We start from the raw sequence: 27925 nt of genomic DNA, 5'->3' as shown, positions 1-27925 counted from the left end.
TTTAATATTAATTACAGAGCTTATATGAAAACTATGTAAAACGAATAACTTTGCTTTATACAAGTTATTTATTTGTTAGATACCATGCATTCATTTTATAGGTTTTGTAAAAAGTGATGTAAGTACAGCGTATCCACTTGTGTTTAGTTAGGCTACTTGAGTCATGACCGTCCAACTCGTTAGTAGGACCTTTATTATCAGTTTTTTCAGCAAATGTCATGTGACTAATTACACTAGCAACAGGAAATTGTTAAAGTGACTGTACTGATTGGCAATTCTTAAGTTTAGCTACTATCATGAACTGTTATGTGAAAGGTAGAAGACTTCTACACACTTTTGAGAGTCCTAGAGAAACTAGTAAAATATATATTATAATTGTGAAAATAAATTTTGCAACCGATTTAAAACTTTAACTTGGTGTGCAGAAATGAACCTCAGTAGCAAGTAAAGAAAAACAAACCACAACGGTAAAGAAAGTTAAAGTGTTTTTTCTTTATTTTAAAATTAAAATAAATATCAATGCATGTAAAAATCTCTGATAGAACAAACATTGCTCATGTGGAAATGTGGAATATTACAGCTTGTTGTAATGTTTCCATGAAAACTTTAATAAATTATATTGCGTACAGATGGTGAACACAGAACATTACACAACGAATACATCCTTGCACTGCTCGAGTATGATTCTGTGTTCTCGCTTTTGTTGATTTTTTTTTTTCTTTTCTTTTCTTAAATCAGGTAGAAGTCAACATTCACAAAGATGAATAAAACAAGAACAGAGAGAGAAATAATCAGAAGATGGAAAACCTGCCTTCTGTGTGGAAGGAAGCAGCACTGACAGCGATCTGAAGGCCTGCGGAGTATGTGAGTGCTAAATCCTAGCGGCTCTATCGTGTGCAGGGCGTCCCACCGGCCTACAGGTGCATTTTTTGATCTTAACAGCTGTGCTTAAGATAACAGAACACCGAGGCGTCTGGTTGGCCGCTTCTGACTCGAGACCACACAGGTATCGGTCCCACGTTTTCTCTTTTACCTCCGTTAAACCATATAATCATAATGATGTATTTTATTTTTTTAAACATTTTTTTTCTTTATTTTCGTATAAATCTATATAACCCAAAATTTAGAAATCTTATTTACATGAAAAAAAAAAAAGTTTAAAATTGCTAACTGCCCACCCCAAGAAACGGTCACACATTTTGATTTTTTTTTTTTTTTTTTTGTGTTTAACTCTTTTTCTTGTACAAAGCAATAGACCATCAAACAGCAATAGACCAAGCCAAAAAAACCTCTTCTTTATCAATGTATGATCTAGGAAACACAAACTGCCACCCTCAACCTGTGTCCACCTTATCCCATGCATTTTATTTAAGGGGGCAAAACAGAGAACAAACCAAAAACGGAAAAAGAAAAATAATAAAGGTGGGTATCTTTGTCGTTGAGTGCTGTCCTCTTAGGTTTACCCCTCATGGGCAGGAGGAACACTTGTTGGAGGCTAAGGTAAGAGGGACGTTGTCTCCCTCTAGTGGTGACACGGGGCTCAGGCTCCACCCTCCTCTGCACAGCCTCCTCCGGCTGTGTAACGAAACTCCTGCAGGTTGGACACACCGTGGAAGTGCACAAAAGCACCTGCTACCACCAGGATATGGAACAGCTGATGAGAGTGGAACTGCAAAATAATGACAAGGTACGGATTAGACTTTAAATGTATCGAGAGGCTAACATGGTTTGTGAACTCTGTGTATGAATTCCAGGACATCGACTCACCCAGATGTCACATTTGCCAGGGAAGAATCTCTCTGGGATGCGTGCAGCGTACAGGCAGGCTCCGGTGATGTACAGGACGGCCATGAGGAACAGCCAGCCCATCTGACCCATGGTGGTGGCCCTCAGGAAGCCCTCAGTGATCATAAAGTGCAGCGTGGGGACGACCCCACTGAGGCCCAGACCCACAAACACACCTGAGACAAAGAAGACAGGACAGGTACTCATTTAAGTATTTATATTGCACTACTAGTCATTTCTAGACTTGTTAAGCACCAAGCACAAGCAGAGGTTTATGACCCATGACTTGCACGTGGAAAAAGGTCAAACATTTGTCCTGAACAGAGTGAGACAGTGTCTTACCAGCCCTGACTCCACGGTACTGTGGTGTGGCGAAGAAATCACACTGTGAGACTGTGATGGCAGCGACCCCCAGGATACACACCACTATCAGGTATATGAAACAGGGCTGAGGGGAGCAGTAGAAAGAGTAATACAGCCAAGGTACAAAACTGCCCATGATCAGAAACGCAATGCCCGAGTAGTCTAACCTGTGATAGAAAGGAATGAGAGAAAAATCTACATTAAATAAGTGAATGATTTTTTTTTTTTTTCATTTTTAATATGCCCCAATTTTTCTTTTTCATTTAAATGAAAAAGTATAAATTTCAATAAAATTCTTAATTTTTTATTTATTAATTCAAATTTAATAAACGTTTTTTTTTATATATATAATAAATTAAAATTAAACGAAATTCCACAGAATTAATCTTACTTAATTTTTACATATAGATTAGTTTTAAAGTAAAAAATAAATTAACATTATATTATATATTAATAAAATACACATTAACAGATGTTTTGGACTTTAAAAAAAGGACTATATCTACTAAGTAACATTACATATGTCATAAATTGATCCTAGTGCATCAATTAATATTAAAGTACTGAATCTTATAATAAAGTGTCACCCATAGTTTAAAGATGTCCTAATAGTTGGGAATACGATCCACCTTATTTTGCAACGTGGACATGTGCTATTTTCTGTGAATGTGCGAGACTTCAGATTCATTAGCCACAATACGTAAATAACTAGAAGAATAACAAAGTTCAGTAAACGTTAAAACTATTTGCGCTGTAAATCTGTGTGTTTATAATTACAATAATACATTAAAATAATATAAGAAATACCTATTAGCAATATCAAACCGACTAAGCTCTTTAATACAACTAAAATAACTGGAAGCCTTGCACATTGTTACAAATTTACAAAGTTACAAATGGCCTTTTTAATAAAAATAAAAATGTATATGCAGTGAGTGTTGCAGGTGCTTACTTTGAGAAGACACGGGACACCCCCTCTGAGTGGCAGTAGACTGTGTGAAAGAGCCAGGAGAAGGACAGGCAGAGAATGGCTCCCAGGAAGAATGCACCGATGACAATCTTCTCCTGGAACGGGGCCACAAACGACATATTGGGCCTGAACATGTACACAATGCCCAGACAGAGAAAGAACAGGCAGCCTGTAGACACAAGGGAAATGCTGGTTACATGTATGTGTGTGTTAAGAGTTCAATCTCAAAACTCCTATAAATGCTAATAGTCATTCAGTCAGTTGTACATAGGCCCTTGCTCTCTATAGGTCAAGGCAATAAATCAATAAATGTACAAAGTGTAAAATCGAAATCAAACTGAACTCAAGTAAGCTTAGCAGTTTCTAGTAGATCAACATCAAACATCTGTTTTGTCCATTATGGGCTCAGTCACAACACGAGTCCAAAGGTGTAGAAGATCAATAGCTGCACATTACGATCTCATCTCACAATCAATACCATTACCTAGACCCACAGTCTATTGTTTAGCATGACTTTGTACAGATATATAATACCTCTTATACCTTACAGCCTCTGCATTCAATGTTATGTGAAGAATGACTACATTTCTCCACTAGGTGGCAGTACAGCATGCAGAAAATAAAGTTTTTGATGTAGTTTCCATTTCATTTAAATCATTTTATTTATATATATTTTTATATACACTTATATTAATGTATTTCTGTTAATCATTTATATAATTAAAAAAAATTATATATAATGATCTAAAATAAATCTAAGATAAATTAAATTATTTAAACACTGGAGTTGTTTTTGTTCTTTTGTAATCAAAATGTACTTTTTTTTTTTCATATTCAATTTAGATATAAATAGAGTTACTTCTACATTTCAGAAGTAAAATAAATAAATACATTTTTAACAAACTGTGAATGTTTTGTGTGTAAGTGTGTTTAACCTAAAAGATGTGTCCAAATGTTGCCCGTTTCTGTATGGATTCTGAAGATGCTCTTGAAACATGCTCTGAAGGAGGGCATGGGAGGCCGGTGCCCATGCAACAGGAAATCATTATCCTTCAGCCAGTCAGGGAGGACATCATGTGGAATGACACGCCATCTGCCCTCCCACATCTAAGACACCAAATTAAAAGAATCACTGTAAGATCTCAAAAGCAACCCTGCGGTTTTGAAAAGATGACACATCTGGTCATTCTTTGACATATCATTACGCCAAGCTCAGGTCAGCATTACACGCTGGCATGAGAAAAGCCCTCTCATTTGACTTCAGAAAGTAATTATGTGAGAGGAGTTGAGAGCAAGAGATAAGTATTACAGTAATTATGAGTTAAGGCACAGGAAAAATTACACAGAGAACCAGAAATAATTCTTAGACTCAAAACATGCTCTACAGAAGTATGTTAGTGCAAAGCTTGTGTATAATTGCATGTAAAATATGCACTGCATTTTCAGCACAGCAGCTCAAGGCAACTAATATCAAGGTTGAGAAAGAACCTTTGAATCCAGAAAAGCAAGTTGAAATTTATAGCAAGCCACCTGAATAAAAATATGTGCAGTTTAATTAAATAGTTTACTGAAAAATGAAAAATTTCTGAAAATGAAGAAATGATTTGGAAGAAAGATTTGAAGAAATGTAGCATTACATTACTTGTTCACCAGATAATCTTCTGCAGTGAACTGCATTACTTGTGTATTATTGTGATGTCTTTATCAACTGTTTGGACTCTGATTCTGATGGCACCCATTCACTGCAGAGGACCATCTTTTGGTGAGTAAGTGATATAATGCTGCATTTATCCAATTCTGTTCAGACAAAAAAAAGTCACCCCGGGTGGCCTGAGGGTGAATAAATATTAAGTAATATATTTAGGGGTGAACTATTTCACCCTCAACTAAAGCATTTTAATATGCACAATTGTGTATACGGTTCCTTTCATAAGATTTGAGAGAAAAAAAACCTGAACAATATATTACTGAATCTGTATTTTTTTTTTCTTGTGTGTAGTTTTCTTAAAAATAGGTTGTCTGGTTTCTCTTTACCAACTGTGGTAACACTGCGGGGAAGAAGATCTGCAGTTTCTTAGCAGCATTCTGCCAAATACTGCTGATGAAAACCACTCCCGTGCAATCATACCAGTCACAGCCGTGACCACAGGATTACACCTAGAAGTACGGTACATGCAGTGACTACAGCCGAGGCCATTTATTTAAATGCATGCCCAGATACACACAGAGCTAGGAGCTGTTCTCTCCGCAGATACAACAGCTCCTAGCTCTGTGTGTATCTGGGCATGCTTTTAAATAAATAAAACCAATGAAACTAGGTAAGGTTGTTTGATCGACTCCATGACGTAACTTTCCGTCATCTGTCTGGATGTGTGTTTTAAAATCTTCCTAGATGTGTTCTTTTCAAGATAGTGTACCCAAGTGCTGATAGTGAATGGCACTGGCTGGATCTTGCACTGTGTTTGCTCTTTGACGCAGAGAGCTTTGGCTTCTTCCCCAGAGGGGGAGAGAGGAGAGGACGGATAGAGCCATTAAAGCACATGGGGCTCAAAAAGAAAACTAAACTTGAGCTGGTTTATAGGGCTCAGCATTGCAGCGCATGTTACAAAGGACGGCTTTCAGTTCCTGTTCCTGTTCCTCTGCATATGGCAGACTCTCAATACAAGATTGAGATGAGAGGCTGCTGGAGCCAGGAGATAAAAAGTAAGAGCAGCTGTGAGCACTCTGCTCGGGTCAGGTGTGCTTATGTCATGTGTTTCATAAACTCAATGATAATGAACATCTGTGTTTACAGAGCTATGAAACAAATGTGTGTGCGTGAGAGATGCACTTGAGAGTCTGACCTTGTGCACAAACTCCTCCATCCTCTCCATGGCATGGTGCGCCTGTAGCAAAAGGCCTTCATCAGAGCTCTTATCCTCTTCTTCCTCTTTTCTTTCAGTTGTTTCCTTCTCCTTTTCATGTACCACCCTCCTCGCAAAGAGACACTGAAAACAATCACAAAGTTTGTCAGGTTTCAGCATAATCTGGCACAGTGTATATATTATTTGTAAAATTCATCATCTATTCATTTAAAAAAAAAAAATAGAGAAAGTGTTTATTATATATATATATATATATATATATATATATATATATATATATATTATTAGTATTATAAATACAAAAAAAGTTTATTTTTTTATATTTCTTATTACATTTTATAAAGAGTTAAAGATGCATCTTTATAAATATCGCAATGAAATATTCAAAAATATTTAAATTAAAGATTTAAAAAATAAAGAAAGATAATAAATGTAGGTAAATTCAATGGACGACTAGTCAACCACCCTGACCCCAACACCCAGTCAACCGGGACATCAAACTCCCAGCCCATATAAAAGGTCATTTAAGTACTCTCTCTAATACACACACTCAATTTAATTAATACTGCATTGATTGGTATGACCTTGCTTATGGCATGTTTTCAGTGCTTTGTGTGTTGGAAGCAAAGCCCTGGGGACTCACTCCATTTTATCTCTTTGCGTACAGCATGTGCTTATACCAACAATCAGCGCTGTGTGTGTGTGGGTGGGGGTCGTCCCCAAGAGGCATTATATGTTTAAAAGATATGCATATATATGTTAAACACAGTAGGGTGTGTGTTCAAACATCACTAACACAAACTATTAACAGTATCGGAGAGAAGTCTCTCTCTCAGGTACTGCCACTGCTCAGATATATAAACACACACACACAGGCTCTCCCAAAGCAGCCTGCGTTGAATAAATATCAAGTCGGCTTTGTCTTGTAGCAAATCTGTGGCAAACTGCTGGACAAACAGATAAGACAGAAGGAGAAAGGGTTGCAGAGGGTGAAAGTGTGAGGTGTTGTTTAGTAGTACAGGTTGACAAGCCTCTCTTGACAAGCCTCAGATCAGACTTGGCCAGTGGGACAATCAGTGTCTCAGTAATCAGTGTTGACATGGCATTAGCGTGGTACTAATTCCCTTGCAGCTTTAAGAATAGCCCCCTCCTCTTTCCTCAGGCTGATACTGAGAAACACATACACACACACACACAGCTGGAGGTTGTCCTCAAGCTGATTAAGGTATGACTGGAGCAGAGGCACGAATGTAGGTGACCTTGAAGGCCCTGAGCTGGAGCATCAGCATCACTTCCAGTGGACAGCCAGCAGGGGTCCTACTGCAGTATGTTCAGTGCCATTCTGACAGTGTGACCACACACAGATGACAGAAGACAAGATTCAACCGCGAATGCATCTGAACCAAATTTCTTTTACTCTGTAATTAGGTTCAGTCAGTCAATAAAATCAGAAACAGACGCTTGCGTTCTTGCACCAACTTTTTGCTTCACCCTGGCAGCGATTTAAGGCAGGACCATAAATAGACACGCTTCAGTGGTTTCTAAACTTATTCAACCTTGAGTTTAGCTTTTCAACATCACCAGCTTAGCAGAAAGACAAACTACATTTTTGCATCAAATAAGGCAATTCTTCACATAGGCCTTTTAAAATGGATGAATGGATCAAATGAGAAATTTACCAATTAAAATATCACACACACACACACACACACACACACACACACACACAATAAAACTTCAAACAATAACAAAAAAAGTCAATAACAAAATTTTTTTTATAATATATTATTAATTTTATATATTATATATTTTTATATATTTAAATACAATATTTAATAACAATATAATAATAATAAAACATTTTTTAATAAAAAAAATAATCATACAATTAGAATTAAACTATCATTTTAATTGTAAAAATGGATTAAATATTCCCTTTTCACTTTTGGTATGCCAAAAGTCATCAGTTTAAAATAGGTTTAGTCTAAAAAAAGTGAATAAATAGAAATTGTTATTGACTACTTTTAAATTATTGTCTGACATCCAACGAAACAAAATGCAGAAGTGAGTCTTTTTAGCTGGCTTGACAGTGGTCAAGAAAATTGCTGCAAAAAGATGGAAGCCTCCAAGTTCTCTTAATAAGCAATATTGGGTTCTCACTTTTATAGACGTGGTGTATCTTGAACTGTCTACTGCTCGCATTCATGGCACCAGAGAGGACACCATTAGACTTTGTGCTCATACTTTACAGAAGCTTAAAGGTTTAACTTGAATTAAAGGAGATTCACCCACCCCACAAATACACACTTTCTGGTCTCGTTTTTTGTTGTTTGTTTGTTTTCATATATACTGATTAAGAGTTGTGTTTATAAGGTTCCCTGATTGAGTTATTATGGCTCTTTATCTATTGACGTAGACTTCTTTCAGAGCTGTTCCACTTGTTTGTCAAGATGTATAGTCTTTGTATATTTTGGAAGATACAAGGTTTTACACACACACACACACACACACACACACACAATGCACTGCAGAGTTTATCAAACTCAACTACCTGTGCTTTTCTAATGATCCTAAATGTTCAGTTTTTTTTTATTTTTATTATTATTATTTTTTACTTATTGTTTACTTACTGTAGTGGATTGTTCGTCTGTGCTACTCTGTATATTAAACAATGTTAAAACAACAATAAGATGAGAACATCACTATAATATATTATAGTATAAATCTATGCCAGTCAGATAAAAAAATCAGGCAAAAATCCAGAAGTCCAATCATTTAAATTAAGTTTAGTCTTAAATGATGGGTTTAGAAACCAATAAAAACAATGTCTGGACATCAGTTAATATTACAAATAAAATACAGGTGTAGTTATGTTCCTGACAAAGTACTGATTGTGAATGAGATGAACCAGGTATTGTGCAATGCAGTGAAATAGACTCCCGAGAGTCCTAAATATATTTTTACCTGACAAACTATCCATCTAACAAGCAAAATCTGGGACACTTGAACAAGTAAACCCGTGAACAGAGAGGTCACGGTTAAAAGGCCGACCAGCTAACAGTGTGTCTGTCTTGTCAACAAGAGCAGCCATGCAGGACCAGAACTGGATCTATAATGCATGAATAACCTACTTCTGATGCCTGCCAACAAGACGGCACACTGTAAGGCTGATTGTGTTCAGTTCATGCTCATTAAAAGTGTATGTGTGCAAATTAAATGTGTGGTATCTGCCAGTTTCACCCTAATGCTGAGATATTCAAGGGTGCCATCCATAGCTCTGACAAATGTATCACCCTTGCTATATAGTGCTCTTGCTGGGCTTAAAAGGCCTATAAAAAATGCCAGTGAAACAAATGAATCTTGTACACACTTCTAAAGCAAACATTTAAGTGTGTGTTTTGTAAGTGGACTCAAACTGCTGTTGTGAGCACATGCTGTAGTTCATTTTCCAGTTTAACAATGTTCAGGAGAACAGGGTGTGAAATGACTTGCACATGGTTGTCATATTAGGTCACCAAACTCAAACACACCCTAAAAACAATCCCAAACAAGCGATTAATGTGCACACCACCTCACAAAGGCATGTGTGAACACACAAAACACTGTATTCACTCTATTCGACCTTTAATGGAAAAAAATAGTACCTCTTCACAACAAATAAAAAGTGTCATCGTGAGAAATGCAACCACAATTTTAGAGGTGGTTTTGTACATTTTTGCAGCTTTCAAACTCAACACGTTCCCAGATAAAGGTTTAAACTTTAAAACGTTATATAAATTGGTAAACCAGAACAAATTTATAAATTATAAAACATAAAAAATTATAAAAGCAAAATATTATAAAATGATACATTTTTTAACAAACAAAAACAAAAATCCTGCATTTTTTTGTGTGCATCTAAATAAATAAAGATTTGTTCAAATCCACTGCATAATTCAAAAATAGGTTTTACCACATGGTTATTATAATATAAAAATATTTTTTCTACTGAATTTCCAAGAAAAATCTATATTATGATAGATATTGTTACAGTGATATAAAATGACTCATGCTGTAATGTAAGATTTTGGTCACACCACACCGCCCTCAATCCCAGAGTAATTGATATGTGCAGTGTTATGCTCACTGCATTCTCTGATTGGTTGAATGTAATGACCCTCTCTAGAGATCATCAAGAACCATAATCACTTTCCTGCCAGACAGACAGAGAGAGAGAGAGAGAGAGAGAGAGAAAATAAAAAAAAACTGTTTGCTGGGGACACAGCTGGGACAACTCGTACAGATCCGTGTAAAGGAAAAAGGGAGAGTAAATACAGAACAAAACATCGACTCCAAGCCCTTAAAAAACAACCATGTAGGTTTATTACGGACCCTGATGGGAAAAGTAAAAAAATAAAATAAAAATCTAACACTTCAATGTAACATAGCACTCCAGTGCACTTGACCTCTTCGGTATGTTCACCGGAGCCTAAACGACATGCAGACGGTCTGATTTGCTGGGTTTAGCATGACTCAGCTTTAATACCCCCGCCACCTGCTACCTAATAACACTGCCAGCATCTTAAAAGCTTTGTTTAAGTGGTGTTTTCCTTCACCGATCAGAAACAAGAGACCACATATGGAGAAAATAAAGCGACATGTACGGTCAAGATGCATCAGTGGCTGTATTTGCACTAGTTGCTGAATACATGCAATCAAAGTTTTAGAGGTCAGGGAAGTTCATGTAGCAAAGTTAAACTATTAAGATTCCATACATAATTTTATTCAAAGTCTCTTGGACTGAAACAGTTATAAGTTAGTTTCACATGACCAAGCCTCTCTGATTTGCACAGTAGCATCTATAGTACTTTGAATGCCTTATTTTCTAAGAATCAAGAATCAATTTCCATGATATGACTCTTAAGCATTATTAGGGAAAGTTACTTTTAAAAGTAATGCATTTCAATATTGCGTTACTCAAAAAAAATAAAGTTAGTTACCTTTTATGTAGAGTAATGCATTATGTTGCTACTTGCTATGTTTTTTTTAATAACAAAATAATAATAAAAATTCTGTAAAGTCCCTTTCACAGCAAAAGAGAAATTAATAAGCCTCTGGGCAAAAAGTATTGCATTACATATTTGAAAAAGTAACTCCGATACTTTGTTGCAAATGCAAAAGTAATGTGCTACTTGGTAAGAGTGATCTTATTATTTGACTCCTCTTACTTGAATGTGTTACCACCAACACTGCTCTGAAGTAGACAAAATATTACATTTATAAAACATTATTAAACAAACAACTTAAACTGTGTCAACCTTCAGAATAGGAATGAATGCAAGATATATTTTTGTCAGAAAAATCAGACACACTGGGTCTCTGCAGGAGGCCGGCAGGGCTTTCTGGCAGCTCTGGGGTCTCGTGTGAGATTAGCTAGTGGACAGCAGGTCATATTGTATTCTAGTCGAAGACCCAGATCATATGTGAGCTACTTTACAGAAAAGGACTGGGTCAAGCCTTGTACTCAACACCACAAAGGAACAGCCTAAAAACTGCTATGCTGTAATGATAGATTTTTAACATCCAAAGGTTCTAGGTTCAATAAGACAGCATGCAACATCACAAGTTTACAGCGTTAATTAATTATACCATATTTGATGTTTAATACAGCAACATGGAGGTTATAGTTAAAGCAGGATGAAAACAGAAACCAACTGCTCATCGAAACGTATGTCACAGATGTAGCTATTTTAAACAAGGAAGATATGGGACTAATCATTTGACACTTTAAAAAAGTGTGAAGGTTCATGTGAAGGTATGTTCCATTATTAAATGACCTCATTAAGTCAACAGTGTAAGAAGTTATGCTTGTACACACCGCTCAAACTTCAATAGACAGCCGTGTGAAGACTGTCAAAATATTTACACCAAGCGTGCTGGCACCTCATCACTGGTAATATAAAAATAATGTAGCACATATGACGCACTCTTAGGTGACTTTGAAATACCTTATGAGACATTTTGAGAGAGAGGGGCATGTGTTCAGTGACAAACAACTGAAGCTGTGGTTTGGCAAAGTAGCTCGGGTTTGATAGGAATATGACTCACATTTCAATTCCTGGATTGCTAGGAACGTCCTGTTGTTAGTCCCTGGAATGGCACAGTCTCAGTGGGAGGGCCACGGTGTCTCATTTAGTACAGTTCAGAAGCTACAACAGTTCAGCTACAGCACCAGCGTATCTCTGAACCAGAACATTTTATTACATCTACAAGTCATTTAACTCCTCTCACATTCCTCCAAAGTATATGTACATATGATAAGCTAAGTTATGGTCAGATGCTACCATAAAAACTAACAGTCAACATTTTGGGGTGGTTAGAAGGACATTTGTTCATGTTTTAGAAGGAAGTCTCAACAAGTATGAATCAAAAGCACAGTAAAAACAGTAATATGGTGGACAGTGTTAAGAAGGTTACTTTGGAATTGCAAAAGGAAACAGATTACAAGTTATCAAATGTAATAAGAAACATAACTATTTCAGGTACTTACAAGTAATGTATGTGATTACAATCATTTCTAACTAATATTTTCCACTCTTAATTATTTTCAGACATTTAAACCTGGAAGGTCCAATGTCCTTTAAGACAAGTCATGTCACTCTCGGGCATGCAAGTGCAACTCATCAACATCAAATTCTCCGAAACTGTTCACTAAGCTTATGATTAAATTTCATATTTGAAATCAAAGACATCTGACAACAACTGTAATAAATGTGACCTTTGCTCAAACAGCGTTATAAAAAACGTATTTAAAGAGGACTTCTAACAGCAGCTGCAGTAATGTGATGACTTTACCAATTAACGATTGGCTCTTTTATTATAATATAAAATGGATTTTAAAAGGTTCAAATTGTATTTTATAATTTGAAAAGAACAGCATTTATTTGAAATAGAAATCTTTTGTAATGTTATAAATGTCTCTTTTGATCAACTTTATGTCAGCTGAGCTTACAGCCTGAAACGTTTGTCCTGCAAAACAACATATTTGTCCTTTGGTTCTTTGAAAGCAGAATGCAATCCAGTTAAGCAGGTTTGACCGGCACTATTTGTGACTGATAACAATCATTTAAGGCCAGCAGAAAAATACATCACATGAACGTACAAAGTGTAAAGAGAACAACAACAGAATCTCATGTTTTCATTTTCATCCTTCTTAAATTGCACACGTAGATAACCTTTGTTACAGTAAGATTGGCCTTATATACACTACATGGATACTCACAAAACTTTTTTGCCATCCAAACTCTCAGGTTCCTGTAACAAGCACCACTTACAAAGAAACCCCTTATGGGAGCAAGACTGTGTGGGGAGACACTGTCCCACAGGAATCATTTTCCACCTCGTCTGTCTTTTGCTAGGAATCCTACTGTAATTGCCATTCTGTCTCCATGCTCTCCTTACCAGGCTCTTAACACCACGTTTAAAACCACAGAGTCGGGGGACCCAAGGCCATCTATTCTTCTTGATCTTCTTTCCTTTCACCAGTCTTCAGTCCTCTCCTTTCCACGATAAACATCACATGTTCCACACAGTTTCTTGCTCAATCAGGAACTGACCTTTATACAGACTAACCCCATTGCCAGTGTTGCCGCACGCATGTGATGCTGACACGCTTACTCAAACTCTCGCTTCACGTGCACACAGACAAACAACTTAAAAACAGATTTTTCGACTGAATCCCTAGAGGGACAGAAAGCCTGAATTAATAATGCTCTTTATCCAAAAATATATCCCTTCCTGAGTTCCAGAAAGAGAAACATGGGAATGATCAAACTAATTACAAGAGCATAGGTTACTTCGTTGACCAAAACATTGATAATAAACACAAGTAATTGTTAAGGAACTCAACAGTTTGGGAAGACAGATATTAACCAGACATTTAGACTTTAATTGAGATCATTTGACAAATGCACTTCTCTAGTTTGGCTTCCTCAGAAATTAAGTGCAATTAGGCTACACTTTAATGGTTGCGTGTCACTGATTAGAAAGAAGAACAAGAAATAGCATAGAAATACCACAAACTGAAAAAGCACCAGAGGAAGTTCTGACTGTGTGTGGTGAGACTGAGTTATCAGAGTCGTACATCTTAAGAATTAAACCATTTTTAGTCCACCAGATGGCTGAGTTCATGCACTGGCAAGAGGTCACACATGACATCATCCCATAAAAGTGATTCAACTGACTGATGTTTAACTTTACCCCCTTTATTAGGAAACAAAATTGCTGTCTTCCAATCAACAGAATCAAGTAGTTCCTGGTTAAAAATTGACCTTGTGGAACCAATAGATCTCCAGTCTTCCTGCTGTTGCCATATAAAAACCAATCATCTAACTAGACTGTTGCCATAGCACCAGAGGTGTCAAGTAACGAAGTACAAATACTTCGTTACTGTACTTAAGTAGAAATTTGGGGTATCTATACTTTACTTGAGTAATTATTTTTCAGCCGACTTTTTACTTCTACTCCTTACATTTTCACGCAAGTATCTGTACTTTCTACTCCTTACATTTTAAAAATAGATTCGTTACTGCTATTTCATTTCGGCTTGTTTTCATTCCGGCTTCATCATTCAAAAAAAATAAAAATAAAAAACTATCCAGATAAATTGCGCCATCCGGATGGAGTGAATTTGATTGTGGTTGGATGAGAAGTATAAACATATACCATTCCGACACCCTATTGGTTTGTACGCAATCCATCGCACCTGCACGTGACACAAATCACATCACAGTCCAGCCAGGACATAGACAGGTTTGGGTTCGTTTATCAAAAAATATATTTCTTAAAAGTAGGGTTGGGTATGGAACCGGTACCCGATCGCCTCAGAGTCAGTCCGCTTAAATTTCACATGAAACCAGCGTCAGACCGGTCTCCTCCCGTCTTTCAGGGCGCTCTTCAATCCGCAGACCGCGGCGGAGCAGCGCGAGCTCAAACAGAGACAGAGGACACAAGGTGTGTGTTTATCGATAGATTGTTAGAATATCCGTTTCTGTGCAGTTCTTTGCCATAAATACAGTTTACAAAAGGTCACGAAGAAGCAGTCACTTTCTCATCTACTGTTTTCGCTGTTCACCGCTCATCACTAAACAGCCGTTTCCTCCAGCGAAAATCTAGCCCTTAACACATATGAACGAACACATACTTTAATTGCATGTATTTAAATATACTTAATAGAATCATACGTACTTTTTTACATACAATAGCTACTGTGCAAAAGTCTTAGGCACGTTAGTAATTTTACTTAAAAGAATGGTGTTTGGACAGTTATTTATATATTTTGCTGTAGTGTGTCAGTAGAAAATATCAGTTTACATTTCCAAACATTCATTTTGCCATTGTCAAACTGCTTGTGCATTCAAAATCGCACTAGATTATTATTAAAATTAATGGCAAACTGATATTTCCTATGGACACACTACAGCAAAAGATATAAATAACTGGCTTAAAACCCTTTTTTGAGGTGAAAATACTAATTTTTCCATAAGACTTGCGCAGTACTGTATTTTAAAAATGACATTGTTGCTACTTTATAAAGAATGAGCATACAGTAATTCACAGGACTGATTAAAGACAGTAACAGACAGCACTCATCTTAACTAAATATCAGAGAGAGTGACAGAGATACAGTAGAAACATTATGTGTGCTTTTGTATTAAATAATGGCCCAGACTGTGAAATACATTTATTAGCCTTAGATTAAGGGAAGCACAACTTGGGAAATGAGAGAATCCAAGGTGAAAGCTATGGATTTATTTAAAATATTTGTAATGTTCTTCAAAGTTATCCATAGTTTTTTTGAGGTTCTTTTTTTTAAGTATCGGTTCAGCACCGTTTAGGAGCCGGTACCTTTTAAAAGTATCGAAAAGGCACTGGACCCTACTTAAAAGTTATTATTTCTCACTGGCTCATTTACCAAATGGGTGCTTCCTCTTCCTCCTCCACAAATTAAGCTACTGTAGGTAGTTTGGTAGCGAGACGTTTTAATAAATTATCATTTTACAGCATTAATTTTGACAGCACTATAATGTTTATTGTATATAGACAACAATACAAGTGTAATTGTTACTAAGCCTGCACCAATGTTCTTGTCCATTCCCCGCACAGATTCCTGCAGCTAATCTTGGATGTACATTTACATTCCATTAAAGCTTATTGATGACATGCCTCTGAAGATTGACTTTTTGCACCATAACAATACGTATTGGCAACTAGTCATCATATCTCTAGCTCTTTAATGTATTTGCATTTTACTAAAATGTGTTCATTTTCAGTGGGCATATATGCAGCTGAAACAGGTAGCCTTGTGGATCCCAAATTTTTCAACATGAACATTTTAATATAACATTATAGTCATTATAGCGTTTAGAAAATTGTTTTTTTAGGAGGTGGGGTAGTTCACAATAGGCCCCTGTGGCGCGGCCCAAGCTTTTGTTCTTAATGGCATTTTTTCCCTTACATTACTTTTACTTTTATACTTTAAGTAGTTTTTTAAACCAGTACTTTTACACTTTTACTTGAGTAAAAAGCTTGAGCTGATACTTCAACTTCTACAAAAGTCTTTTTAAACCCTAGTATCTATACTTCTACTTGAGTAATGAATGCCAATACTTTTGACACCACTGCATAGCACCAAGGTAAAGCTGCAGATTAGAGGAAAACAACCTGTTACCTTTGGAAAACCAAAGATCATAAAGCAAACAGATGAAATCCACCCTCTCTCATTAAGAACAGTAACCCTAATACTGCAGCTTTACTTAAAACTTAAATATGAGAGAATCATCTCCTGTAGCTTTATGCCTTACACGAAAACAGGTGTGTTTAGCAGTTGTTTTGTGACCTATAACCCAGTTTACAGGTGAATTTGTATTAGTGTAGTGAGCTTCAGAGCAAGCTTTGATAAGCGGAAGAGATAAGCTTACGGTATGGCCCACTGCATTCCATGTTAAAGCAATGTTTTTTTAGCAGTAAGTCAAAACAGAAAACATGAGGAATGTAGAATATTTCTTCAGAGAATTATGGGACCGGTCACACAAGATATATTCAAGAGTTAAAACAGCAAGGTGGAACTGACAAAAAAAAAAAAAAAAGGTGCATTTATAAATTTATTAACTTACATCCCATGCTGTTTGTGTATTTATTTGTTTGATTAAAACCTTCTTTGGCTATCTTTATGGCAGAAAAACCTACTCGAGTTATTAAATAAACAAATTTTTCAAATAACATTTTGAATAAACCTGATTAAAAAAAAAAATCTTTAATGGGTATCAACAGAATAAAACATTTCTCAGAGTAGAAATATTACAATAAACGTAATTTTCAATGTTTAAATATGCTTATCCTACTACCACCAGATTCTTCTGATTGGACCTTGACCAACATTTTTAAAGAAAATATAGTGTGTATGCGTCCTCTGTGAATGACTAAGACATATTCAAATAGCAAGGGGGGGAAAACATTCAAATTTTATGCAAAAAGGTGTAAACTCTACAGCTGGTTCTGTGAACCAGGACAATTATGGTTTACTCAAGGGGAAAATAGTTGATTCTCATTTTCAAGGTCTGCTCACATGCCATAGTCTCTCCTGTGTACTGATGGACATATGATCCAATTAAACGCTCATTAAAATTAAAACTGATTTATCTCAGTAGTCCTAAACTGACACGAAAACTCAACCACATCCACCAGAAACATGATGCAAAATAAACACAGAACAGTGTCTATTACTATGTCCTGAGGACTGTTTAAAATTTCATCATCCTGGCTATGTTGTCGTGGATCTACCTTTACCCGAAAAGCCAGCCTATCTGCTATAGGGATGGGATAGTTTTACACCTGTCCTGTCTGACCACACCACGCCATAGCCTCGGAAGCCAACCGCCATGTGGCTCACAATGCCTTACACAAATGCTGCCCGTTTCAGATTACACAACAGACAACCATTGTGTGTATTTGTGTTGGAGGCATGCAAATAACAGAGACAGACAGCTCATGCAAATACAAAGAGTCCTCTTTAAAACTCCTAACACTGTTAGAGCTATCTGCATATCAGTGTAACATGAAGCAGATGTAGAGACGTGGATACGAATTATTCAAAACTGGGCATGTAAGATAAACAAAGCAATATCAAACCAAATGAACAGGAAAATATCAACTCAGCCACTTGAATGTAACAGTCTCTTTCTCCCCAAGCATATTCCTACGACCCTCATCTAAACCAATCTGTATTCCTCCATAGATTCTTTCACAACCTTTTGAGCCCATACAGACTCCTCTGAGACTTTCTCTGTCTATACTGAACTGTGATGAGTAATTATAGCTCACAAAAACAAATAACGCACAGGCACATGATCCCTAAGCAGTTCTCCTATACACACACCTCAAATGATGAATCTGTTAATCTTTGGGACCATAACTACCTACAGATGCAAATTAGAGTGTGTGCAGTCACTGTAAAGCATCCATTAATAGTTCATTAGCTTTTATAAACAGTCCATTGAGTTCTCAAGTGAGTGCACTTATCTTATTGAGTGAGAATTATTTATAATCAACCAATATAAGCTACTTGTGATCCTATAATACCATATACATGCATTTCAATGTGTATGAAATGCATGTTTCTGTGTCCTTTGCTATAAATAAGGGCAATTTATGGTTTATACACTTTTATACTAAGCGTAATAAATCTGATCAAATAAGGCTTTGTTAAAGGATCTACAAACCTGTGACAGAATAATTTCTAATGTGCCAAGTTGCTACAAACCAATGAACTGCAGTTACTTGTCACAGGATCTAATTTATTGGTGTATTTGATTAAACTGATAGAAAGCACTCAAAGCTGTGTGTTCATGTTTTACCAAGGTTAAGGAAGCTTCAAACTTCTCTAACTTTATGCTTTATTATGCCTCACTCCCATAAATAACAGGAGCGGTGGTTGACCAATATGTCTTTTATGTCAATGCCAATATCTAGGGACCAGGATGGTTGATCAAGTCTGATAAAAGCTGACCAGTTTCATTAGTAAACAGTAATGGACTCTGTGGTTCTGCACTCACCCCATTATGTGCGGGGCCTTCCAATCGGTGATCTGCGCTGGCACTCATGGTGTCTGGGCCGTCTGAAGTGTGGGTGGGGTCAGTAGTATCACTTCTGGTACAGACTCTGTGTCTCAGGACAAAGTCGGCGCCTTCGTCCTTCCTCACCTCCCCCCCGTCCAGCTTGCTTCCTGTTGCCGCTGCTCTTTCTTAATGCTGCTGGACCCAGAGGGCACTCAACTCCAAAACTGTCCTCCGTGAATTCACAGCAGAACAGGAGACTCGCTTATGGACCTGGTAAAAACATAAGAAATAACATTAAATATAACAAACTAAAAGATACAATAATCTTACTGACCCCAAACTTTTGAACGGTACTCTTCGTAAGTCCACATTCATTATGTTTCCTTAATTAGCACAAGTGGCTTGTTACTTGATACAGCTGTAATTAACAACCATACGTTTGCCAAATCATATGCTCTGAAATAGCAGCAGCTAAATATATAAACTGGCTCCAATCAATGCCCATTTACTTCTGCTTGCTAAAAGTATGGGGTTAGATGGCAGATAAATACATGTGACTGCAACGATTGAGAATTTATGCATCTGATCAGCTGTGGTTTTAAATGACATAAGAGTAACGGCTCAGTGGGCTTTTTATGAATGGAGTAAGGAGAACTCAAGTTAATAAATCCTGTTTCAAAACAGGTTTTGAAATCGGTGATGCTGCTTGTTAGTAGTGGGTCAAAAACGTCTGTGCAAGAGCTGACATAGCCTTAATCCAAGCTAAAAATGCAATAATTTCATCCTGAGTACAGCAATCAGATGTTGCAACCCCTGCGGTCCTTCCAGGGTGCTCGCACCACACAAGGGCACTTGAGTTAAAACCGATCACCTGAGGTTCAGTGTCGCTTATTGTGTCAAGTCATGCTAAAAAACTAATCTGGTGTTCAAAGCTTAAGCATTAAATGATAAAAAGAGAATATTTTAACAAGGCTAATCAGGATCTCTTAGCAATCCTCATCCACATTCTGACAAAATACAGATTAGCCCGGTTTTTGTACCACATCTACAGCATTTGACCGACAACTGAAATCAGCCCTCGCCTTCAAATGCTCTCTCCCAGCCTGAAGTGCGTTTAATTTGAGTTGGTATCAGCTGCAAGCCTTGAGCAGTCTGCCAAGTTCACAGAAGCGAGAGGCTTTACAGCCACAGCTGTGAAACTGACAGCAATCGTCTGCTTGGAGTTTCACTCCTTTTGTAAATAAAAAGTGTGGCAACAGCTGTTAGCTCACAAGCCAGGAAATCAGATTCAGTTAGAAACTCTAATTGCAAGGTGTTATGTGTCCAGTTTGGAAAAAAAAACAAGACGATGCCCTCATCTTCTCAAGTTCTGTGCATTCTCTGGTGTCACAAACCATTTTGGTATCATGTGACACACTGGAGTGTGAAACTGACCCCTTTTGCTTCCTTGACCTGCAGTGCAGGACTGTTGTGCCTGAGGAGAAAACTGATACAAGCAGTTTCAATGTCTGCATACATCTATCCATCCTTCCCTTCATAGGGTGGGGAGGATCGGTCATTATTATCAGTTAATCATCAATGTCAATGGCTCTGACATCAGTTAACTCTAACATGAGTGTCATATTCGCATGCAATCCTATAGCTGTTGAGTCTTGCCTTGCAGACAACTTGTGTTTTTCTGATGTTAAGATTACAAAAAAGCAATCTGATGGATAAAGCTGCATACATGATGTATGAAATGATTAAATCTGATTTTTGAAGGGTCTCATTTTGAGCAGTCAGAACAAATTGTAAGTAATTTTTTATCATTCAGTACAGCTATACAATGTTGGTAAAAAAAAATATCAAATGTCTCAGATAAAACTGCAGTACTAATATTGGTATCTCTTTATTTATTAATTAATTTTTTCTTTAAAATGGTAAACTATTGAGCTTTTATTTTGGTAGAAAAAAAAAAAACGCAGCATTAATTCCTAATTAGTTTCTAACCGGTGCATTCAAATACATCTTCACTCACTCGATCCTCAAATAACAGATTATGCAGTGAATAATTGAATGAGTCCGTGTCATCGGAGTAGCTTATGTTCTGTTGCACTTTGTAAGCAACTTTGTTCAGCCAGGCATCGAGTTTTCTTGATAGAGTCTTGATAGAGTCTTTTGGCAACATGTGGACACATACATCTATACTGTATCGATCAACAAATAAATACACCGGATATTCCAGTATATACACCAGTATTCCTGGGAACAAAGCTTAAACACACTTATACAGATATCGCGGAAAATCTATTTATGAACAAAAAACACGACCAAAGAATCAGGTAGTCAATTTCTATTGTGTAGCTCAGACTTTTTCTGCAGAAAAGATACTGAGAAAGAAGTAAATCAATTGAGACACCAGCTAGCAAAAGTGCATAGCAGGGAAAAAAAGAAAGAAATGACATTTGAAATTGATTTTCTCTTGCCACTCAAACAGCTGACCAACACTGCCAGCTGACTTTTCTGTGTTTTCAGCTCTAAATTGTCACAGCTCGGGAATTTGTCAGCAATTCCATATCTGCAAAGACAAGTTTCAATCTCGAAGGATGGCAGTCTTTACGCTGGCACTGCTAGAACTGTCACAGAACACCTGAGAGAGTGTCGCTGATCCATGACATCAGACTTAAAACTACATCTGTCTCTTTTTACAACTACATGCACTATCACTTAGATCCATTGTACCTTCTCCAAAACCTAAAAATGCATACATCCACAATCTCTGACTGCTGGAAAACTCTCCAGAAATGGGAAGAAAGCATTTCATGAGGCCAACTTGCAAGATGCAAAAGGGGAACAGCAATCAGAGCAAGTAAGTCTAGAACAGTATTGGCGCTTTTCCACTGCGTGGTACGGCACGGCTCGACTCGGCTTGCGTTTCCACTGCAGTTTAGTAGTACTGCTTTAGAGTGGGTGAGATTATTCACATGTTATTATTGTTGCACAGCCTCTACTGCCATGACTCGTGAAAAACTTTTCATTCCACATTGTCCCATCAAGCTCTCACTGGATCCGCTCTTCCAACAAGAGGAACGTCTATACTTCCTCAACAGAAACAGCTGAGTTTTAAATCTAGCGGTTCTTTTGTGTTTGTGCCGCATGTTCAGTGACGCAGGTATAGATGACTCTCTCATGCCAATCCGTGATCAGCAGAGTTTACATGTCACATTTTGGTAATGGTATGGTTCAACTGGAACCTCAACCAATGTGGTACTAAAAAAAGGACCAGGTGCCAGGTACTGTACCCTGTGGAAAACCCCCCAAAAGTGAACCAAAACAGAACTGTACCGTGCCATACCATGCAGTGGAAAAGTGGCATAAGTTGTGTGTCATGTTCTCCTTGTCCATGGAACCATGCCCACTTGACGCTGGATGTTTTTTGCAGCATCAGCTGTTGTTCAAGAGTGGGCATGAAGGAAATTAATCACTATTACACTGTAAAAGGGGAGAGACTGAGACAGACACATACGCAAGAACACGGTCTAGACCACACCTACAGATCAACAAATTCATAAGCTGCAAAGACATGATGTTGCATGCTATACCATCACTTGATGACTAAATTGGTCAGAGAAATGCTTGCATTATGATAGACAGGATCCACCTCTCGGTTTACAAAAGGTCAAAACGCAAATTCAAAGTAAAAGTGGTTATTCATGGAATTGTAGCACAGCTTTTATGTTCTGGCAGCAGATGAACCTCAGGAATGTGACAGATCTTTGCAAACTCAGTGAATCATGTATGATCACATGCATGTGACTGTGTGTAGGGAATGCTTGAGAATTCCATTTCTGTTGATAATATCTCATGCACACACAAAATCTATCTAGTCTCAAGATCTAAATTCAACACGACAGCCCAAATCAACATAAGTCTTCATGCTGTATGTGATTAAGTAACTTAAAAAAATAAAAATAAAAAAATACATTTTATATAGAAGGCACTCAAAGAGCAATTTAGATTTTATTACATTAGTTTATAAACTTATATTACAATGGTACTTAAAATATATAAATACAAAACATTAAAACAATTTATTTATATTTTTAATATACTAATAATTAAATTTTACCATTTAATTACATATAAAACATTTGTTAATATTTTAACATTTTTAAATAAATAATATTTAATATTAATAATACTGGATAAAAGATTCAGTAAAAAATACCCCGGGCTGAAAAAAATCAGAGTTTCACAATATCTGATATTTCATTGACAGTGGGGAGCCTAATTCTGATTTTCAGAAAGCGAGAGAGAAAGAAAATAAAAAAATCTTGGTAATTTTGGTACCTTTTACTTTGATTTTGTTCAGCATCCCACCAATATTCAAAGAGACCTCACTGGTGCTAACTAACATGTCCCTACAAGATACATAAACACACAGCTCCAACATCTGATTTTCCTGAGGATTACTGACTGAAGAAAAAATGTCTAAAACAAGTGAGGGAATGGAGAAACCCAAACAAAAGTAGTTGTTGGAGCCAGTCGTTTATGTGTGTGTGTCATGTGACTGGGTAAAAGAGTAAAAAAGGGGGGTCAGAGGTGCCTTTGTGTGCCGTTTTTCGGTCATGAGACCAGAGCTGATCACTAGCGCAGCACTGAACTTCTGTCAGAGAGGAAGAGGCCCTTTGTGAGAGTCAAAGAGGAAAATTCAACTACTAATCTATATAGAAAAAAAGTATCCTCAGCTCCTCCGATGCTAAATCAGACCAAATTTTTTTTTTAGCTTGACACTGATAATAATAACTACAAGTCATGATGCAGAAATAAATTTAACCTGTCCTTCACACCTGACCATGTTCCTCGGACATACCAGATTGTCAAATGCTTAATTTGCTTTGACAGAGGTCCAACTCATGTGCAAACCAGTATGACCAAGGTCAAAATAGAGCGCTTTGCCTAAACCTCAAATTTACCATAGATAGTGGACTAAAGAAACTGCTGGTTTCAAAATGAACAGACTAAGGCAAAATGACATGGATTACTGAGCAGCTTTCCAGTACATTATCTACACAGACAGGATGAGCCACAGTGGAGACGGTCGTCTTGGCAACGTCATCCCACCTTGTTCAGATTATGGGAAGTGAGGAATGACATGCTGATGTGCCACACAGTGCATCATACTTTGGTTTTAAACAGTTTATGCCCTAATACCTACCACAAGCCAAACCAAATCAATGAAGATTTTCAGGAGTTGAGCGGCTCCCTTGACATTTAAAAGATGTTTGCTTTGTCGATCAATGGCACACAATCAGCCTCTCTTATAAGGTGTCTTTCCCCACTGCAGAGACCCACAATTACTGCTGATACTATAATAGAGATGGACCTATCAACGGTTTGACTGACATTAACAGTTTTCTCTTAATAGGTAATTGGTTCTTTAATATCAGGTCTAGCGATAAATTGCATTCCAAAAACAAACAGCAAACAGAAGTCCAAAAAAAAAAAAGTCAGGTGCATAAATTCAATATGGACCGATTGCCAATGAGAGGACTGTAAAGAGTGCCTGTCACTTTCCTGATGCACAGGAATGTTGGGCTATATGGTCATTTTTCAAATAGTCATATCGTCAGCCCGAGAGATCGACGATACTCTATAATATCGAGCATGGGTGTAGCAAGAGAGAGACTCTTTGTAACATAACTATTTGGTGTTTTAAACTGCCCAGGTGCGCAAGAGAGAGCCTATGGAAACACCAATAATCGAAAACATACTGATAAACTAACGTTAAATATAAAAATACTTTATTTAAAACAGCTAGCTCATATATAGTCAGACACAACTGTCATATCGCGTGTCCTGTGACAAATCTGTGAAATACCTTATATCTGCAGATGATGTACGTCTGTTTGTAGATGGAGACTTTGTAATGGCCAAAACTCAGTATTTTGCATGCATCACAATATAGTCCGGTGTGCATGAAAATAACAACAAGGCGGCAGAGCGAACTTATCTTCCACAGTGGTTCTCACATAGTCCTTCTACGTCATCACCTCATAGTGTGCGTTTTAAGTTAAGTGATAAGTATTTAAGAGAAGGACCACGTGAGAACCACCATGGCTGATAAATTCACTCTGCCACCTTGTTATTATTTTGTCTTTATTTCATTTGTAACGCCAAGAAAGAGTTAATCTCTTATGTATGAGAAGAGCGCATTGTCGTGTAGCAGCCATTAAATGTGTGGGACACCAACTCCTCGTTTTCTATCTCTTTCATTTCATGGATTTAACAAGTTATCAGAGTCAAAGCGGACAACTTCAGCAACTAGAGGATCTAATCCTCCTGCGCTCACGCTTGTGTGTGCGTGCGTGTGTGTGTGAACTGCGGTGATGTAGTGAAATAGCTGGGCAGTTTGATAGCCGAATTATAATAAGCAGCCTAATAAAAATAATAGTTATTATTATTATAATCTAATACATTAATAGGAAAATGGGCCTAATATCGTCTTGATTATTGACAGAGAAATCCGCTTATGTCGATATCTCTGACTATCGTCGATACACCATACATTAGTCTATCGGCACAACCCTAATGCACAGACAGGCAAAATCAATTTGAAATGGCAAGTGTTTGGTCTAAGACACTTGCCTGATGACAGGCAGCTTTGACAAGCACAGGCTCGATTTATAGCCAATGAGACACTGTTTTGGGTCCCTCGCCAACAACCAAAAAAAGATGATGCACTTTTTAGTAGTAGAGATCAACTACACTATTATATTTAGCATTCATCCCATGCATGAGAGAGAGGCTGCCAGTTATTTGGAAGTACAACTGGCTTGAAGCAAGACTTCTGTCCCATGATAGTCAATTTATTTCAAGATGACTAGCTGTCCTGGAACATATATCCAAAGTACAGCACACAGGGATTTATCTTGCTACAAAAAACACAGAGAGTTAGGTAGATGGTAATAAAAATAACATGCTGCCTGCTAGTTGCAACAGTAGTGATCAACTGATATTGCTTTTAATGACCAATGCAATACAGAATCTTTTTTAAATGTTTCATAATGTGTATGCAAAAGAAAGTTTTATTTCTGCTTTTTGATACAGTAATAACTAAGTGATCATTACATCACAACAATAAAAATATATGAATTAAGGTTTTTTATCAGAAAGTTGTTTTATGAAAAATACTTTTTCGCCTGTTGAACTGTAAACTAATTGCTGTATCACTTAAAAAAAACATGTTATTTAAAAAGTTGAGTAATTATACAGACTTCACCTGAGAATAACACTGTTATAGGATTTATCAATAAACAAAAACATAAAAATAAGCAAATTAATAACAATAATAATACATTTACACTAAAAAGAAGAAATATCAGTTGAGTTTATTAAATATTAACGTCTATCTCTACCAACCATAAGACTGGGCAGGAATATGACATTGAAGTGGATCTGAAATGGACTGAGGGAATTCATCCTCACAAGAATGTAAAAAATAAGAAGGACCTTGTGTACTCATGAGAGGGAAAAGAAAAGTAGGTCAGAAATGCCTGCGGTGTTGACAAGTCAATAAGATCAACAGCAAGCTGTCAAACATTTTCACACTTTGACGCTTAAACACAGACGTCAACTGGAATGCTTACAATTTTTTTCCATTGCCACTATTTAAAAAAAAAAACGCCTCCACTAAATCCATCATCATTTGATCTCTACCAGTTCAATCCCGTTATTTAAAATGTTTGTTCACCCAGAAATTACAAGTCCATCAACATTTACTCATCCTCACGTTTTTCCAAACTTGTATGACTTTCGGTCTTCCGCAAAACACAAAAGGAGATGTTAGGGAAGATGACAGCATCTTCACCATCAACATTCACTTTCTTTGTGTTTGGAAAAACATCAACTCGAAGTGATTGGTGACTTAAGGTTACCAACTTGCCTAACATCTCTTTTTATGTTTTTAGGAAGATAGAAACTCAAACGGATTTGCAAAAACATGGGTAAGTGAAGTGTGACAGAATGTTTAATTTGGTGAACTGTTCCTTTAAATCGAAGCTGCTTTGTTTACAACAACAACAACAACAACAAAAACAGCATCTTCTATCGTCGCGAAACTCAGACAGAACTCTTTATGGGCACGAAAACTTGGAAAAACAAGACGAGCATGACAACTCCAAACAAAAGCCCCATCAGTGGACTCACTCACCTCTCAGAGACTGACACAAACAAGTCTGAAAGTGACTCATACACAGGGTTTAGACCACACACTTTCTTTCATCAGATTCATAACGTTCTTCAGAAGCTTTTAGACGCGTTTGTGATAATATAATGATCTGTTTAGTCGTTAAAATCAAATTCCCGTTAAGAAAAAAAGCTGGAAAACAACAGACGGACCGTTCCAGGCAGCGTAGCAACGGGAGCTAGTCAGCTAGCAATATTGACACAAATAACTTCATTAGCAAAGAAATACAGTCAGAAACACTCTTATATATACTCTAACGACTACATGTGGGTGTCGGGTTTTTACTCACCTGTCTGCGTAAACTGCAAGGGGTTGTCCTTCAAGCGTGTGTTTTTGTCGGAGCGGCGCTGCGGATTTAGTGGATTGACTGACTGTGGCTGGATTTTCTGGATATGGTTGCGTTTCAATGTGACGCCCCTCGCGTGAGGGCAGAGTGGCCAATCAGAATGCGCGGATAGGTCACGTGACCGAGTTTCAGGCTGACCGGTTTAACGGGATTTGTAGTCCGTGGGGTAACTTGTTTGTTTCTGGGTTTCCTTTTTTCCTTTTTTGTTGTTGCTGATGTTCTTTTTGTTCACCGTCACTGTGTGTGTGTGTGTGTGTGTGTGTGTGTGTGTGTATA

At 37.2% G+C, this 27925-nt stretch overlaps 1 protein-coding gene and 1 long non-coding RNA gene across 2 annotated transcripts; one reads left to right on the top strand and one right to left on the bottom strand.

The window, feature by feature from the left end:
- Positions 1 to 472: 472 nt before the first annotated feature.
- Positions 473 to 27710, bottom strand: LOC113058913 (adiponectin receptor protein 2-like). The gene is made up of 8 exons (XM_026227173.1): positions 27593 to 27710; positions 19074 to 19346; positions 5962 to 6105; positions 4054 to 4225; positions 3101 to 3287; positions 2128 to 2315; positions 1768 to 1961; positions 473 to 1669 (listed from the first exon to the last, which is right to left on the bottom strand). Exons 2-8 carry the CDS (start codon positions 19119 to 19121, stop codon positions 1541 to 1543), a joined length of 1062 nt encoding a protein of 353 aa, XP_026082958.1. The 5' UTR covers positions 19122 to 19346; positions 27593 to 27710; the 3' UTR covers positions 473 to 1540.
- Positions 1507 to 3765, top strand: LOC113058924 (uncharacterized). Its single transcript, XR_003278039.1, has 4 exons — positions 1507 to 1687; positions 1755 to 1984; positions 2110 to 2218; positions 3081 to 3765. It is a non-coding gene; the product is annotated as an uncharacterized LOC113058924 (long non-coding RNA).
- Positions 27711 to 27925: the final 215 nt, after the last annotated feature.

The sequence above is a fragment of the Carassius auratus genome, chromosome 4, assembly GCF_003368295.1.
Source record: "Carassius auratus strain Wakin chromosome 4, ASM336829v1, whole genome shotgun sequence".
Classification (NCBI taxonomy): domain Eukaryota; kingdom Metazoa; phylum Chordata; class Actinopteri; order Cypriniformes; family Cyprinidae; genus Carassius; species Carassius auratus.
Note: the sequence above shows the minus strand (reverse complement) of the source record. Positions and strands in the feature narration are given on the sequence as shown.

Excerpts from the sequence above, each read along its gene's own strand:
- LOC113058913 (XM_026227173.1), bottom strand. The coding sequence starts at position 19,121 with ATGAGTGCCAGCGCAGATCACCGATTGGAAGGCCCCGCACATAATGGG. Across the intron at positions 3,288-4,053 it reads CATTTGGACACATCTTTTAG|GCTGCCTGTTCTTTCTCTGT; the intron begins GTTAAACACACT and ends TTGTGTCTACAG. Across the intron at positions 1,962-2,127 it reads GTACCGTGGAGTCAGGGCTG|GTGTGTTTGTGGGTCTGGGC; the intron begins GTAAGACACTGT and ends TCTTTGTCTCAG.